The 19168-nt window shown below is 35.2% G+C and overlaps 1 protein-coding gene across 2 annotated transcripts in view; it reads left to right on the forward strand.

The window, feature by feature from the left end:
• The window catches only part of LOC105232853 (homeobox protein araucan), a 168746-nt gene extending 150233 nt beyond the window's left edge, over window positions 1-18513 (forward strand). For both annotated transcript variants that reach the window (XM_049457337.1, XM_011214730.4), the window contains exons 3-5: window positions 6681-6784; window positions 14478-14776; window positions 14943-18513. In XM_049457337.1, coding sequence (XP_049313294.1) covers window positions 6681-6784; window positions 14478-14776; window positions 14943-15931 — 1392 coding nt within the window. In that variant the 3' untranslated portion in view covers window positions 15932-18513. The remainder of the gene's footprint in view (window positions 1-6680; window positions 6785-14477; window positions 14777-14942) is intronic.
• The last annotated feature ends 655 nt before the right edge of the window (window positions 18514-19168 follow it).

A 19168-nucleotide genomic window follows, 5' to 3' on the forward strand; every position in this document is an offset into this window, starting at 1 on the left:
TTGTTGCGTTCGCAGGCGAAGTGTTGGCCATGTGGGCTCGACGGAGATAGGCACGAAAAATATGCTTAAAGCTTGTAAAACACTAAACGTTTACCAACACGAAAAATGCGTACAATTTTATATATGAAGATATAGCTGTATTTTCCAATAAAATTTCAGCTTGTCGTTTGGTTAAACATTTCACTATTTCACGCAAGATTGTGTCAGCGCTGAGAATATTTTTTACAGTTATTTTGTCTACACATTTGCTCATTTTATTATCACCGTCGTTAATCGAAGCAGTCGAATACGCAGGCAAACATTGACATTAATACAGCAACAACAACAAAGGACTTGAGAAAATATTTGACGCAAAATATAAATATGTATGTATATAAACAAACGTGTCACATGAGCGTTGGGTTAAAGTGGCACAGCATGTGGCGGCGTCAGCACAACATGAGTATGTCGTTGCATTGGTGCATGCACCGCAAACTGAATAGTTGACACACAAAACAATTTGACCGAAACTACAAGTACTACAAGTCATTTAGCAAATCACTGGCACTCATTGGTTTTGTGTCATACAACCATGCACACTCAAGTACACTACAGTGCATACAATTTGCCTGCAATGCTTAGCCTGTAAATGTGTCTGCAACATGTCGTTGCTATGAGCGTCAATGCCGACGCTATATCTGTGTGGCGCATCAAAAATGCAACGTCTAATCGCAAACGAAACAGTAAATACGTTTTTGTTGTTGTAAATATTACAGTTGGCAAAACATTGTTGGCTTTGTTATTGTTGTTGTTGTAGAAACCTACTCCACAACGGGCATACTGGCATTTACTGAATGAATTGGTGTGCCATTGCAACATCATTGGTGCAACTGGCATTTCAATGCGCTGAGTTTGCACCTTATCAGCACTGGTGGCATCTCGTTTAAGTCTGTTACACAGTCTGTAAATGTGAATTGTGTCTGCGTCTGCGTTTTACAATTGTCGATTGTCGGCCGATCGCTGTTCAACGGATTTGTCTGCTTACACTTCACTTCTTCTTCGTCTGGTCAGTTTTCCATATTCTGGCCGTGTTCGCGCAAAACGAGTTTTGATTTCCGGCCGATTTTGTCTGACGCTTGTTGTTGTGATCTGAAAATTTTGTCAGACAAAAACTAAATTCTTGGTGAAGAAACTGAAAATTCGCTTCTTGCAACATGCACTTATGCCATGACCTCAATGAGCGGCTGTTTAGCAACGAGGAACCCTCCATTCTAATTGAAATTCTATAATCATTTTAGAAAAATCGAAAATTTCAAAAATTTTTTTTTTAGAAAATTACATTAAAGATTGTTGCTCTATGGTGACTGATTCGATCCCATATCTAGTTTCCCGACTCCCGCCGCCCCTCGGTAGTGTCCTGAAATATCTTTTCATTTATTCAATGAACTGATAGATGACAAAAACTTCCTGAAACATCAGTATTCATTCGTATTCAGCTTAAAGGTACATTCATACATATGTACATACATACTATATGTATTTATATAGCAAATACATATGTATGTATATGAATATATGCACAACTGTATTTTCATACTTCACACTTTACATCAAACTGTTAAATTTATTGTCATTTTAACCACTGCAGTCAATTTTAATACAATTAAAATATTTTTTATTATTGCGTTGTTTTTGTTGTCGTTGTTTTTTTTTTGTGCAAATAACACTTGCATGCCAATAATTTACGTAAGTACGCCATTTCATACGGTTTGCAAATCAAATCGCTGATAAGCCCGACCAGATTTGTTTACTTACACGAAGCACCAATAACATTAACAGCCTTTTAGTGTACATATCAATGTTATATGTGTTAAACAAGAACAAAATTAGCACTGCTGGACCACACAACGGCACACGACGTCAGCAAAAGCAACACTCAAACGAACAGCACTTCGGCGAGTTGAGCAAAATGCAGTTAAATAATGAAATAAAAAACAGAGATCACAATAATAGCAACAAAAAAATTAAGAAATATCAAAAACTGTAATCTGAGCATACAAGAATGAGAAAACATACATACATACGCAGGGAGACAACAGAAATATGCTAATACTGCAGAAGTGGTTGTATGCAAATGGCAATGCAGTTGTTTGGAGTAGAGAGCGAAGGCTGTAGCTGCGAAAAGCAGAGAAGTGGTATTTATTTAAATAAATTAATTTGAAATGTTTTCGTAATAAACAGCAATCGTAGGTAGCTAAAAGATCAAAAGTGAGAAAATTATAAGCAATAAGAAAGTGTCGAATCGCAAGAAAATATTTCATGTAGAGCAGCAACGATTGCAATAAAAGAGCGAAAAGTGACAAAACAAAAAGCTGTAAAAGACTTGAAACGACAATGAAATGCGTGTCGACTGTTACGCACATGCACACACATTTGTAGATACATAAATACATATAGACACATACACATACATATGTATATATTTATAAAAGCACATACAAAACGCATGTTGCAAGCTTGTCGGCGGCTGCTCATTCATAAATCCGATACGATACGGAGTAGCAGAAGCTGTGTGGTGAACACAATAACAACAAAGTGCCAACAATACCGGCATAAGTTCAAGTCACAAAGCAGCAACAACCGCCAAAGCAGTATTTATGCGAAATTTATCACATTTGCAGCAAATAAATTCTGAATGCAAGCGCGAATATCTAGCAGTGTCGATCTATAGCCACAAAAGTTGGGTTTGCTGTGCGGCTAATGCCACCGTTGCCACATACTGGTAGCAATTTCATATGCAGCTCGAACATGTCAACGAACATAAGTGTGCTTTAGTTGTTTTAAAAGTGTTTGCGTGTGCTTGTGTGTGTGCGCACTTTTAGTAGCTGTACGCTTTCAAAGTAACACAATATTTTTTACAAACAACAACAACAGCGATAGTAAGAAAAAAAAGAACAATAATACAACAATATACCACATTTGTTCAACTTGCTGATCATTGTTGTTGATGTTTTTCGCCAGGTTAGTGTTATTATTACCAGCACATTGTTTGTTGTTGTTGTCAAAAGAATAACATGGTAGAGAGTGCAGCGCAGCACCCAAGCAACAGCAGCAGCAGCAACATGTCGAAAGTTGTTAATGTTTATCACAGACTCGAGTATTTAGTACTTCATATTTTGTTGTTGTTGCTGCTGTTATACAGACTCAAGTGTTGTTGCTATCTGGCTGACCAGCAGCGCAAAGGTCTCAAGAGGCTACAACAAACTTGCATCATGCGCTGTACATTCTTCAACACCAACAGCAGGCCAGCAGGCAGTATATTATTATTTGTTGCTTTTTGATTGTTTTTTCGTTTCTCTGCTTATTGCTGCAACACCGCGTGTCGCTTGAAGGACGTGCAACAGTAGCTGTTGTTATGTTACTCTAGCTGCCTGTGTTATTGTTGGCACTACAATTTATGTTGTTGCTGCTATACGCATGCACTTCGGGCCGCGTTGAGTGGTTGTTGCATGGCTTTTTGCTTTTTGTCTGCTGCATTTGTTCGTAATAGCAGTTGTAGTAGCAATGGTAACAACAACAACTACATGAGTGAAATTTATATCAACGCATTAAAATCAAATCACGCAATAAATGTGTTCAACGTGTTGTTAATTTTGCTTGCTGTTGTTGCTCCTTTGGTTACGTTACGATTACACGCTTTTGCGCACGCACTGCAGAAAACGCAGCTGTTGGCGAATTGTCTAAAGGGTGTGTTAATGGGAATGTGCGAATCGCTTTAATAAAGCTTGAGAGAATTTTAAATATTGCATTCATTTTCCTGGCAATAAGTTTTTTTCTTTTTAGTGGAGTATTACAGAAATTTAAAAAAATGTTATAATGTTAAAATTTATTAAAAAACATTCGAAATATTGAAATTTGCCTCTTATTTTTTTTTAATATTAGTTTTTTATAGTTTTTTTTTGAAAGGAGTGTTACAGAAATTGAAAAAAAAACTGTAGTATAATGTTAAAATTAAAAAAAAACATTAGAAATATTGAAATTTGCCTCTTTATTTTTTTTATAATAAATTTATTTTAAAAATGGCAGCAATTTTTATGAGCAGGCAACTCGGCCGCTTTAGTCATACATTTAAACTTTTTCTCGAAACTATTTTTTAAGTTTTTATTAGAAAATCAGTCAAGCGCTTTACTTCATTTTAGACGAGAACTTCTTTTAAGTGAATTAGTGATGAAGTGTTTAAAAATTCAAAACTTAGAATTGTTCGCTAAAAAAAATCGAAAAGTAGCCATAGTAGTGGCTATCTTGACAATAAGAACATGATTTTTTTCCTCTATAGTTAAAAATCTTAAATAAATATTAATTCAATAAATGTCCAAAATTCAAGCTTCTAACCTAGAACACTCCCCTCATTAATTATTTTGAATAATTTAATAATTTTAATTATTTTTAACAATTAATTAAGCGAAAATTACATCAACGTCCATCTTTTCGTTGAATTGTTTTTTTTTCTAATATTTATATTTTTTATTTCCTTGCGCCAAATGTCAATTAACACAATGTCTATTGTTATCAGCAGCGCCAACGCACAAGCCGTCTTATGACACAAGCGGCTGTGTGCTTGTCTTTCCGTTTGTTATACAACTAAGTGTTTATTAATAAGACAATCTACTAATTCTCATTCAAAGAAAATTGCGCCTTTTGTGGTGCGCAGTAATTAATTTGTTACTTTTGTGAAATTATAATCAGCAAATGCATACACACGTACATATAAATGTATTGTTCAATTAGACAACAACAGCAGACATAAGTGTCACTATAAAGCGATAATTGCGCAAGTACAATGAAATTAACATATATTTCAATAAATTTATTGTTATTTACACAAAAAGCTTGTCTTAACAAATCTTACAACAGTGCCGCGTTGCGCGCTGCGCCCTTTGCCGCCTAATTGCGGGGCAGCAAATAACAAGTGTGTGGTTAATTGGCTTGTTAGAATTTATGTACTCATTATTTTATTTCAATTATCACTTGCCGAGTGTACGCGCCCCACCGTTTGATGCCATTCAATATTATTTCTATAAAATTGTATAATTATAAATATTTGTACATTAATACATATGTACATATATACGTACTTAAGGTATATACATACATATATACGTATGTAAGTCTATGGTAGATCTATAAAAATCCGCTCTTTGCAGTGAATGGCATAATATCAAACCAAATCAAATCAAAAGAAAATATAATCATACACTTTTGACAGTCGCGCCAATATATTCTTGTCATATTTATGGGGGTCAAGCGAATGACGCATGCAACAATGTAGCACCAGTGCCCCCCACTATCGGCCACTGACGCAATCGACGCTGTTCTAAGCGCTGCTAATACGCGTTGTGTGCAATACGTAAACTAATCTATATATTGTACATGTATAAATGCATTAAGGTGGGACAAATATTTTTTTTATACCGTAAGAAATTTCAAAAATTGTGTAACAAATTAAAATTTATAATCTTTCAATATGTAAATTTATCTATATATTGTACATTTATAAATGCATTAGGGTGTAACCAAAAAAATTTTTTTTTTTGTAACTATTTAATTTTTTTTTTCTCAAATACCGTAAGAAGTGTCACAAATTGTATAACATAATGAAATTTTTAATCCTTATAATACTTGCGACTTAATCTATAAATGTTTATTAACTGCATTTTTCAATTTTGATACATATAAAACATAATGTCTGTGTATTTATGGTATAGAAACAACAAAAGTCAAAAATATAAAATATTTTATGATTCTGAGGCCTTATTTTGTGAAAAAAATAGAAATTTTATCTTACTTTGGAAGGTTGGAGTTTGATCTTGAATAACTTTTGAACGAGTAGAGTTAGCAAAACAAATCGATCTTTTGTAATTCTATAACCCCCTAAAAAGTTTTAATCTTTTGATCTTGAATAACTTTTGAACGAGTAGAGTTAGCAAAACAAATCGATCTTTTGTAATTGTATAACCCCCTAAAAAGTTTTAATCTTTCATTTTGACTATACAATATATTGTTCAAATGCATTAATAACCCAAAAAAAATTTAAAGTATTCTGTATTATCTATATAGAACCACCCTAATTGTATGAATATTAAAAGCACAAATTTCACTATAATTCTTTTTCATCATTTCGGTAGTTATTTTCATTGTATCTAAAGGAAAATGCATAAAAAAAATTTTTTTTGGCTCACCCTAATATGTATACACACATATATTAAATTTGTTAAACACATAGTACTAATGTGTATCAAAATACTTCTGCTGCGCTTCTCAATAACTTATTGTACGTAATAGGTAATCAGCACGAAAATGTGTTAATTTGTTAAACATGATACTTTCGTGTGTTGAGATCAAGGTTTTCAAAATAAATATTCGAAAATATTATAAACAATGAAAACCACAAAATATGCGATTTTATGTACATTTTTTGTGTTTTATTTATGTTTTTTGTTATGAATGAAATGCGTAAGCTAGAAATGGCTTATCGCTGCTAAATATTTTTATTGCTAATTATTTAGTGTTTCTTTGGTTTGATAATTCGCGTGTGTCTCTTTGATTATGTATTGTATGTTATTTTAGTATAATACTAAAGAAATTCTTATAATTCCTTTACGCTATTAAAAATAATTAATAATCTTCTTTTGTTGTTGCAGGCTGGTTTGGATTTGAAAGAGAATTTGGTAGCTAGCGGTGCGCCATGGCCCTATCCATCGGTGTATCATCCCTACGATGCAGCATTCGGCTATCCATTTAATAGGTGAGTTCAGAAAAATTTAAAAAGAAAGAGAAAAAAAAATTGAAAAATTAGAAAATTTAGTAAAAAAAAAATTTTCAAACAAGTTTTTGAAAATTTAAAAAAGAAATAATTTCAGGAATTTTCATGAAAATATTCTGAAGAATTGTTTTTTAAATTAAAAAAAAAAAATTGCGTGAAAAATTTCTGAATTTTTTTTTAAATTTTTTTCCTTAAAAATTTCCGAATTTTTTTTTTTTAATTTTGAAAAATTTTTTCGGAAAAAAAATAAATTAAAAATTATTTAAACTACTTAATTAATATATAGTTTTGGTAAAATTTAAGGTGAATTATGAAGTTAAATTATGATGTAGTGACGAGGCATTAGCCATGTTAGGTTATTATATATTTTATTTGATTATGAATGAGATATTTGGCAGCCTAACTATGCATTTAAATCGAAATTCTCAGATTTTAATTAAGATATACCGTTATTAAAAACCCCATGCGGCGTTAAAACAAAATTTGTATTAGTGTCGCGAGCCCTACAGAACTCGTGCATATGACAAATTAATAGATCACTCTTAAAAATATAAAAATATCTACATACATATGGACAAAAAATTATATACAGGCGGCAATGACAATAAAAAACGCCCACTTTTCACGAACCCAAACTTTTAGTCTCGCTTAAATGTTATTTATTTACTGCTAAGGCAACAAGCAAAGCCAGCATGGAAATGAAAATAGTAGACTTTTACCAGTGACATCTTTCAATTAAATAAATCAATGCACTGCCAGCCGTTGGGATACTTACATATGTATGTATGTGCCGCTTACACCAAGAGCATACGCCCAACTCCCGACTTAATAACGCGATGGGTACAAATTGAGTGACAACATTTTGCTTTTAATGCATAAATATACTGGCGCTGGCAAGCAGCTTTAGCGGGTGACAAATGTAGTAAGTGTAGAGCATCCCTTATTGGTTGTGTGGCAAGACCCATTTGTTGCAATATACTATATGTACAAATTTAAATGAATATGTACTATATGTAGGGTTTGAATATTTAGCGGGAAATTTGAGCAGATGATTTTATTGTTTTAAGACTGTAAATCTTAATAAGCTCAGGCTGACAGGCGGTGTCGAGAAAAATGTTGAAAATTAACGTTGCATGATGGATGGAGGGGTGGTACTGCATTAATATGTAGATACATATATACCAGCAAACCCGCTGCATTAATATTGTATATTATGTATGTACATAAGTATGTAAATATATATGTTTAATAATGTGTCCACAAATACATACTCAAATGTATTATACTCTGAATAGAGTGTATTAAATGTGTCACGAATTTTGTAGTGTTTGAGATATCGAACTGAAATTTTGCTTACAGCATTTCCTCTTTGAGAACTTACACATTTATCGAAATCGCCGTTATCGGAATACTATAGCATATAGCGGCCATACAAACTGCACGATCGCCGTCAAGTGCTTGTATGGAAAACTTTTTTATTACATATGGTTTCTTCGTGAAATTTCGCCTAAATTATTGTTTAAGGCAGAGGTGTATTATCCGAGGAAATTGTGCAGATCGGATCATTATAGCATATAGTTGCCATACAAACTGGAAACACGGGATCAAGTGCTTGTATGGAAAACTTTTTCATTTGACGAGATATATGTATTCACTAAATTTGGCACGGATAAATGACAGCAGTAACAATATAATATTTAGAGAAATTGTTGAGATCGGGTCACTATAGCATATAGTTGCCATATAAACTGGCTGATCAACATTAAGATAAAGGTCTTCTTATAACCTTTTAAGCTTTAATACAGCTGTGTATAATAAGTAAGCTGCATTGGAGCCGCAGTTAACTTTTTTTCTCCTTCTTTACCGTTATTTCTCCTTAAATTTATCTAATATATTGTCGTAATTTTTTTCAATATTTTTGTCTTATTATACCGCCAAACAAAGCTCCACATAGATACATGTCAATTATCGATAAATACGTAAATGTAATTATGCGCATTCAAATAACATAAAAATAAAGACATTAACTGCTACAAATGCCGCCGCTAACAAGTTTTTTTTTTACGATCGAAAAGTGAACAAGCCAAGCGGCATATTTTCAGTAGACGGCGCCAGTAGATAAAAATCGTAGAAATCCGCACAAACAAAGAGAAATAATATAAAATGCTTAAATATGTTGAATTACGATTACGTTTGGTGTGCGGTGAACAATTGCGCATGCGCGCCTACGCATCGCCAACCAACCACCCACAGCTGTCTTGTCGCCATGCCAGCGACGTTCTTTGCCACGCACACACAGGCGATTTGCAGCGCCAGTAATTTGTCGATAAGCTTAAATGCAGAATATACAATTAAACAAAAATTACTATACACATACATATCTACATAGTATAAGATTAATGCCATGAGTGTTTAGCAAAGAAAATACGCAGCAAAATGCGAAAGCGCATAGAGTGAAAATAAAAATGCGAAAACTTGAAAATTTTACCTTGAAGATTTGTAGTACATTTATACATAAATGCATGTGTTTCTATGTATGTGTGTATGTATGTATGTATACATGCATGTTTGTTTGCTTGCAAGTAGCTCATATGAAATTAAATATTTAAAAACGCATGCAATTAATGTAAGGAAGCACGCGTAGGCGGTCTACATGAGCAGTTACATAGCTGCATTAGCGCTCCACACCGTCAGCAGCGGGCACTCAAAAACAGAACGCGCTTGGCGCACGTGCAAATGCTTTTGTTGTTGTTATTGGCTTTTTTGCAGCAGCTATGTATATTTCCTGCCGCCAAGTGACTAACTGCATTGGCAATCGTCTATAACAGCGCATTAATACACGCACACGCACACATGCATACATGCATTAATATAAATGCATATTTTATAACACATATGCTGAGGCGCGCATTGTTGTTGCTTGGAGCTGCGTGATCGGCATGGCTGATGCGGCCAGCAACGGCAATGCAGAAGCATAGCGCTGCAGGCAGTGGCAAGCATGTTGATAAAAGTAGCGGAAAGCATATTTATATGTATGTAGATTTGTATGTATATATTTATGTATGCATGTGTGCCGATTTATAAAAATCAATTTAAATAAAAATTCAACAATATCACGCGAGCATTTGTACAAATCGAAGTGTGTGTTGCATGGCTGAAGTGGCTGCAGCGGCTTAATTCAATGCGCGTAAAATGCAATTGACGTACGTACAAGCCGCGCAACACACAGCACAAGCTCGTAAAGATGTTGATGGATTACAAACAGAGTAACAAATCAAGTGGAGCAGCAGAAGCAAAATGCCAAAAAGAAAAAAAAACATCAACAACAAATATGTACTCGTATATGCAACCAGGCGATTTATAATGCATACCTTAAATCACTGGCCAGGAGTAGAATCACACAGGCGTTGCATACATGCATTTGCGCTAACATAAATATATCACATAATTACTTGGTTAAGTTATGGAATATGAAAAAATACATAAAAAACAATAATTGATTTATTAAATGCAATGCGATAAATAAAGTAGAAACTACAAATTTTTCCATAAGCATGCATGTAATATTATAATAAATTGAAAATTACAATGCCTGTGCATAGTTAGAAGATTTCTACATTTCACTTGACACCAATTCACACCTCAACAGACGTCAATTAGACAATTGTAAACATCCCGTCACGTAATGCAAATGCGCGAAGCGCTACAAATCAGCATACAGACGAACATATGTATATACATACATATGTATATTTATATGCAGATATACTATATACTATATACAGTATACTCATATATATAAAATTCACATATGTATATATATTTTGATGTATTTCCGCATGCGAATAAAATAAACTTAAATACATAAAAATTTATAATATTTTGTTTCGGCCGGAAATGATTGTGCCAACAAAATTATATTGAAACTAAATTAATTTCCTTTCAAACAATATGCATTCTACGGAAAGCTCACTTACGTGACTTGTTGTGTACAAGTTTAGTAAATGTTGGCAAGCGGTGATTGCATTTTTAAGCGCCAAAGTTTAAATATATCAGCATACAGGTAGCAGTTTATAGCAAAAGTAAGCTTGCAACATATATAAATATATATTTTTGTACCTTGGAAGGGGTATATTTTGTTTGTCACAAAGTTTAAAACACTCAAAAAGAATGTTCGAAGACTCTACAATGTATATAATTCTTCAGTATATCAAGCTGAGTCGATTTGGCCATGATCGTGTGTCTCTATATATGCTACCTAGTCTCTAAAGTTCTGGAGATATCGATCTGAAATTTTGCACACATGCTTTCCTCACTAAGATGCTACTTATTTGTCATAACCGTGGTTATTGGACCACTATAGCATATAGCTGTCATACAAACTGACCGATCCAAATCAAGTGCTTGTATGGAAAACATTTTTATTTGACAAGCTAGCTTCACAAAATTTGGTAGATATTATTTTCATAGGCAATAATATAAACCACGAAGAAATTTTTCAGTTCGAATCACTGTAGCATATAGTTGCCATACAAACTGATCGATCCGAATTAAGTGCTTGTATAGAAAACATTTTTATTTTTCAAGATAACTTCACAAACTTTAGTAAGGATTATTTTCTCAAGCAATAATACAATCCACGACGAAATTTTTCAGTTCGGACAACTATTGCATATAGCTACCATACAAACCGCCCGCTGAAAATCAAGTGCTTATATGGAAAACATTTTGATTTGACAAGATAACTTCACGAAAATTTCCAAGAATTATTGTCTAACACAGCATTACAAACTTCTCGAAGATCAGACTAATATAGCCTGCAGCTGCCATACAAAACGTTCGATCAAACTCAAATTCCTGTATAGAAATCATTTTTTTTTTTTATTTATGAAGCGTTCGTTGCAAATAATGTTAACATTTATTGTCTTTTTTTTGTGTAATTATATGTGCTAAATTAAGCTTGGACGTTTTCCTGTCAGGTGTCAACACAATTTTTGCTAATCAGAAATGCTATTTGCATTTAAAAATTAATAAACAAAGGCTTAGCCCGCAGACGCATGTCGCAACACAAGTAACACCTGTGTGAAACAGCTGTAAAAAGATTAATAAAGACATATATCTTTGTATACAGTAGTAGCAAGTTTGCGCAGTGATTTACAAGTAACTGCGCGTACAACAACAACTAAATATGCATATACATACAAATGTATGTGACAATAACGTTTGAGCAATCAAGTCATCAGCCCTGAGTGCGCCCCCAATTTTGGCCGGTTGCGTGCAGGTGTTTCTTTAATGCCAGTGAACACTAGGCAGCGAAAATATATGTACATACATATGTAGAACACACTTTTAAGGCCTATGCGTCCAATTTTGCTGTCAGTTGCAAGTTTTAAAACAGAGTTATAAAAGTATACTAGTTACATATGTACAAGTAGACATGGGTTTTCCGCTGACTTTGCGTACATTTTTTCTCGCTTTACACTTTAATATTTCATTCACTCTTTATTTTTACATATAATCACATATTATGGAATTGAAAAAACACACTAGCTATGTGAAAAATAAATAAATTGATCATACAAAAACATATGTATGTATATCACTCCCATTGACTTGCCACCGCATCTGCTACTCAATTTTGCTAACTAAAATACAATACCTTGCAACAAAAATGGCCATTACTGGTTGAATGCACAGCAACAGCATCGCGGTAGCAACCCATTTTCATGTTACAACAGCAATTATGCGGTCGAAGCATAGCCAATAAAGCCATAACAGCGTTAAACAAACATACATGCGCATACAACAGGGACTTGCAACAAGCTGGAAAATTGTTGCAACACCAAATCTGTATGTAGCGAGCATGCAAGTTAAATTGATACACATATGTGTATATGTGCTCACCCAAGCAATGGTTACTGTAGTAATAAGTACAATCATCCATATATGCATGTGTGCGGATATAAATGCGCGTAGGCATGCAAATTGCGAATGGTGGTTTTGCCGTCGGCTATGCAAGCCGCCCAGCCCACAATTGGCTGATTGACCAACACAGTGGTGAGCAAAACCGCAAAAGGCTATAAAAAGCAAATGTGCGCCATCAGCCGAAAGGCATACAAGCAGGCGGCGATTTATAAATGCATATACATATATGTATATGTGTATATGTGAGTGTGCATTAGTATATGTGTTTTGTTACAAATTTTGCTTCATTTTGGTGCAACCGAAAAAAATGCAATCAGCCAATAAAAAGAAAACATATATTTCAACATACATACTTACATACATATGAATTTACTATGGCCACAAAACCAATCAATTTAGAGCAATCGAGCGCCATAACTCTTCTTACACATAATTTCTGAAAATTTTCTCTTTAATCTTCCGATTTTTCTGCAATATTTTTCCTTTTATGTTACTATTTTTCTATATTTTCCAATTTAATTGCACTTTTTTTTGCCGCGGCGCCTATTAAAAGACCACAAATTGCGCGTAAATGCTGACCGCCATGTTGGTCGCGGCTGCCATGCCAGCCACCACCGAATTTTGTGGTTTGTACGCCAACGCTGATGCCAAGTTTCACGCCTAAGGTGTGGCACGCGGCTGCTAGTTGCCAGTGTTGCTCACAATATGTAGCACATACGGTCATATTATATATATGTATGTATGTATATATGTTTGTGCCCTGTGTGTCTCATTATGTTGGTTTGTGTCGCCTTTTTGTGCTTAAAATCAGTTAAAAATCGTTGCGAATCATGTTATACGTTGTATGTTGCATGTTTAATGTTGTGTGTGTTTGTTTTTGTTTTCGCTGATATGTAATTTAATAAGTGTAGCAGCGACAAGCTGCCGTTAATGCAAGGCAAAACAAGTTTTAAAATTGCAAATTCACATAAAAGCACATATGAGTTTGTATGTACATATGTGTCTTCGTCGCAAGTGGCGCTGCTTGCAACAGCTGGTTTCTACATTCGCTTTGTTGTATTATTGCTGCGCTGTTTGCGAAAAGGCAAGTTAAACAATTATACATATACATATAACAAAAAATATGTGAAAGTTTTATATCCTTCTTATTAATTATAAAGGGTTGTGGCAAGTTTATTTTTTAAAATCTGCTACAACTACTTTAATAAGTTTCAGCAATATTTTCTATTACTTACAATACTATATAAAATGTTTAACTTTACAATGCATATTTGCATACTCAAATCTTAAACAGTTACTTTATATGGTCTCATTTTCCAATAAGGCAAGGCGCCACACTGTCTTAATCTGCTCCCGTTGCCTTCTGCAACTGTAAATAGCATAAAAAATACTTACATTTAACGGCTTTCAAAATACACCATTTACCTTACACCTTCTTAACACATTTTTATCCAATGTGGCAACATTGTTATTGCCTCTATAGCACACTTGTCTACAAATGTTTGCAATTTCTGTTAGACGCTTGTAACTTGCCACGCAGCACATTTTTTAATCGCCTTATGCCGCATTATATTTAATTGTAATCACCTGCACTCAGCCATGTCGACAACATTAAAACCCACAGTTGCACACAGAACCCTGCCAGCCAGACTAATAACTGTTAACTAAGTATATTACGTAATATATAGTAGAGTATGTTCCCGTTAAACTCGCAGCGTCTTAACTTTTTTCCGCTTTTCTCTCTTTCCAGCTATGGTGTCGACTTGAATGGAGCACGTCGCAAGAATGCCACCCGCGAGACCACCTCAACATTGAAGGCCTGGTTGAACGAACACAAAAAGAACCCTTACCCCACGAAGGGGGAGAAAATCATGTTGGCAATTATAACGAAAATGACGTTAACGCAGGTGTCGACGTGGTTCGCGAATGCGAGAAGAAGACTGAAAAAAGAGAATAAAATGACGTGGGAGCCGAGAAATCGCGTTGACGACGATGATGCAAATATCGATGATGACGATCATAAGAGCACGGATGATAATGATTTGCTAGGTAAGTTGCGAGAAATTTTAGAATATAAGATAAAATAAAGTTTCTAATACCAATATTTTACACCCCTTCATTTATGCATTATACCACCCCCATTATACTTTATAAACCTTACTATTTTTTACTAATTAAAAAATCCGTATCTTTCCTTCTGCTCTTCTCCACACAGATGCCAAAGACTCTGGTCTGGGCTCGAACGATGACAAAGATCGCTCGAATCGCTTAGGCGACTTGAGTGATCGTCCTGGTGAGAGCAACAATAGCGAATGGTCGGGTTCGCGTCCCGGTTCACCTAATGGCTCACCTGACCTTTATGATCGGCCCATGGGTATGCCCGGCGGCGGTCATCCACTCTTTCATCCCGCCGCGTTACATCATCACTTCCGCCCACCGGCCGGTTCGCCACCCGACATCGCCGCCTACCATCACCATCAACAACAATTGTTGCAGCAACATCAGCAGGCGCAACAGAATTCTTTGCAGGCGGCGAGCGGCGCCGGCAATGTTGGCGGCGGCAGTACAAGCGCCAGTTTAGCAGCAAAACCACGCATTTGGTCGCTAGCGGATATGGCTTCCAAGGATGGCAAAGACTCAACGGCGAAAGATAGTCCACCGGGCGGTATCGGTTTGCCTGGCAGCAGTCTTGGCGAATTACCACCCACACATCCCGCACTTTACGGCCATCCCGCGCAACATGCCTCACCCGGTAAGATATTGTCACCCTTGGCGGCGCGTATACCAAATTATTCACCCTACGTGCGACCCGATCTGTACCGTGGTTTTTACGGCCCAGCCGGTCTCACCGGACCCTCTCAGGAATTTCTCGAGCATCAGCGTAATTTCAACGCCAGCTTAGCGGCACACAATGGACTCAGCATGAATCCGTTGCTGTGGAAGGCAGCCGTCACCGGTGGCACGCCCTTCGCGCCACTCAGTCTCACCACCAGCGGCAGTCATCACGCGCCACAACATGTGCCACCACCAGCGGGCGCATCACCATCCGCCTCCAGCACATCATCATCGATTGGCTGCGATGTTGTGCAGCCACCCACTTCGATGAGTCTATCACAAGCACATCATATGGGTCCCATTTCGGGCAATTCTACATCCTCATCGAACTCCTCCAATTCGGGTAAATTATCACCGGGCAAACCATGACAGTTGACCGTGTCACCAATGTCGCCGGCGGCAAATGCTAACACAAACACAACAACAGCACCAGCAATGTTGTCCGGTGTGAATGCAACGCTGCCGCAGTCAACAACAGCTGCTACGTCGACTTCGATGTTACTGGTTAGCGCTGCAGCGCCTGCACTCACACACACACATACTCATACGCATACGCACACCCTGACACATGTGATACCAGCAGCAGCAGCGGCCGCAGCAGCAGCTGCTTCGTCGCCAATGTCCGCCTTTCGTTCGTTGATCGCCTTTCGCGAACAGCATATGCAACAACAAGCGCCAAAAGTGACATTGCGTCCGTAATTCGTATAACAGCGTACGAGTATGAGCATTGGCTGAGCGTGGTGAGTAGCAGCATATGACTGTCTGTACATACACACACACAAACACGCATGCACGCAGTGTTTGTAGGTGGGCGCATCGAAATTGAGAATTTGTACTATCGGACAATAATTTACATGTGATTTGATAATTTTTAATTGAGAGCAAGCGGTGAGTACAGCCCACTTGAAGACGTTTACACCAAAAAAGTATTTGATTAGCAGAGCAAACAAAAAAAACAAAAAACTAAATATGCAAGTATATGAAAATATGTATGTTAAGTTAACAGCATTAGACATTTTCGGCATTTCATTGGTCGAACGAACTCTGTTTTGTCTTCTTTTTCGCTGCTATGTAAATAACACTTGGTGGCAGAAAATTAACAGCAACCATATGCTGTATACATTTAAAGAAAAAATAACCTAAAATAGTACACCGGAGTAATAAACAAAATTCAAAGAAATAAAACTTATGCAACAGAGCTTATAGAGAGTAACAGTTAGTAAAAGAAATTGTAAAAAGCACGATACACCGAACGAAAAAATCATGTAAAGGCAGCACTTTAGTAACCGTGGAAAAATGTGTTTATACTTAAATAAGCTAAATGCATTTTTACAGTGTAATAAAGAAAAAAAAACCGAAAAAATAAAGTATTTCAGACACAAACTACAAATCAGTGAGCAATTATGCAATAAAAATACAATTTTAATTTGATTTTATTAATTTTTTTGATTAATTTTTGCACGCTGACAGCACACATATCAAAGAGCAGTAAAGCAATGTACAGCGCGGAAAGGAAAAAAAATAAACAAAAACTTTAAATATTTTGAAGCAAATTATTTTTCAGTGTATACTTTAACACACATGCACACACATATTTAGTCGTTTAAGTTGTTTTGTATTGTTTTAAGCATAAAACGTTTTTGTTCCTGTCGTTTGTAAAATAATTTATTAAATAAAAAAAAAACAAACTAAATTTATAAAAATTAAATAAATTTATATACAACTTAAAAGTTGAAAAAAAAAATCAGCACAATTTTGAAATATAAAATAAAATTATAAAATGAAAGGTCCACAAACCGTCATGTGTAGCGCACATTTTTCAAAAGCAAGTGGAAAATGATATTAACATAAATGTATATTTTTTGTAAATTGTAAATAATCGCATGTATACAGAATTTGTGTTTCGTTTAGCACTTACTTAAATACAATAATGATTACATTATTTAACATACCGTGTAGCAGTACTAAATAAGTGATTAGCAATTAGTTAACTATGTATGTATATGTGTTAAACAAAAAACAGCAACAAATAAAGAAAGCAGCAAAATTAAAAAACTGCAAAAAAATATGTGAAAAAGTGAATAATTATAGTCATAATGCAAGTGGATAAGTAATGGATTGTAATTTAATGTAATTAATAGACGTATGTACACAATTACATACAAACACACTTATATACATAAACAATTATATATATATATAAACGAAGCAGCGTGCAGTATGTATTAAAAATAATTACACTAATACAATAAGTAAACGAAAATTATAAAATAGTAATAAAACAATATGTGAAAGCAAATACCGTTGAGCATTCAACGCATTGTACCATTGTAATTGTAGTACTTATAATTTAATTACATTTTACATTAGCAATGCAAAGCTAAACGACGAATGCGCAAATGTGTGAAAATAACAACAAGAGCAACAAATGAGCGCACTGAGTGCAACGCATGAAATAGCGGGATTTCGCGACAAATTGTATCAAATTGTGAAATCGCTTAAATCGCAAACGGAAGAAAGTTGAAAAAAAACACATAATTATATTTATTGGCTGCCGGTTTGATAAGCAACAATGCGCGCTATTATCAGTTGTATGACGTGCGCTCGTTTGTTGATTTGTGGAAAATGGCAAAAGTTTTAGAATGTTGTTTGAGCAGCGTTACGCATACAAAACACACATTAACACACACATATATGCATTGATACTTAACACACATACTTACATGCACTTGGCCACAAAATTCACATTTGTACAACCAAACATACATGCATTCGTACGCGCTCATAGTGAGGCATGTTTATTATGTAATGACAGCGTAATGGCAATGGAATGCAGTACTTAGTTGCAATATGAAAATTTTATCCCAAAATAAAAAAAGTATAAATGCATAAAAAAATAAAATTAAAAAATAATAAATAAAACAGATATGAAAAATTTAAATTTGATCTTTATTTTCTTTAAATTAAGTGGGTCGGGGGAAAGTCAAGATGTTCTGACTTTGACATTGAGTTGTTGGTCCTACGACTGCTTTTTTGGGGGTTGCGGATGTACTTTAAAGGGTTGCGTGGGTTTCAGAGATTAAAAAAAATAGTAAAAATTATGCATGGATAAAACTCATGATTGAACGAAGGAAAAAAATTAAGTAATATTTCAACAAACTTTCAACAAAGCAAAAAAATATTTCTTGGTCAATGGTCGCCCAATATTTAGGTACCGGTTTAGTAGTGCGATGGTTCGAGGCCTAAAAAAAAAAAAAAATTATATTCATATGTAAAAATGTTCATTGCGACGCCTTATTTAATGAGTCCAGCTTCTTGCTTAGCGCTTATGGACGTATGTATCAGATGCTGAAAGAAGGACAGTGAACGAAACTTTGGCAGTATTGCATTCAAGCTTGGTACTCTTATGCAATGGTAGAGATATTTTTGTTTATGGCGCGGATATAATGTGTTGAAGTCAAGGATCTATACCGAGTTCAGACCCTTCATGAAAAAGAGGTTGGAGTGACCAGGGTTAAGTTAGTAGGTCGATCCGAGTAGTGTTCTTATTTGGAGAACTTAGAATACCGGCTCATTCTGGTATCTAAGACTCCTCTATAATTGAGC

This window comes from Bactrocera dorsalis, chromosome 5 (assembly GCF_023373825.1).
Source record: "Bactrocera dorsalis isolate Fly_Bdor chromosome 5, ASM2337382v1, whole genome shotgun sequence".
Taxonomy (NCBI): Eukaryota; Metazoa; Arthropoda; class Insecta; order Diptera; family Tephritidae; genus Bactrocera; species Bactrocera dorsalis.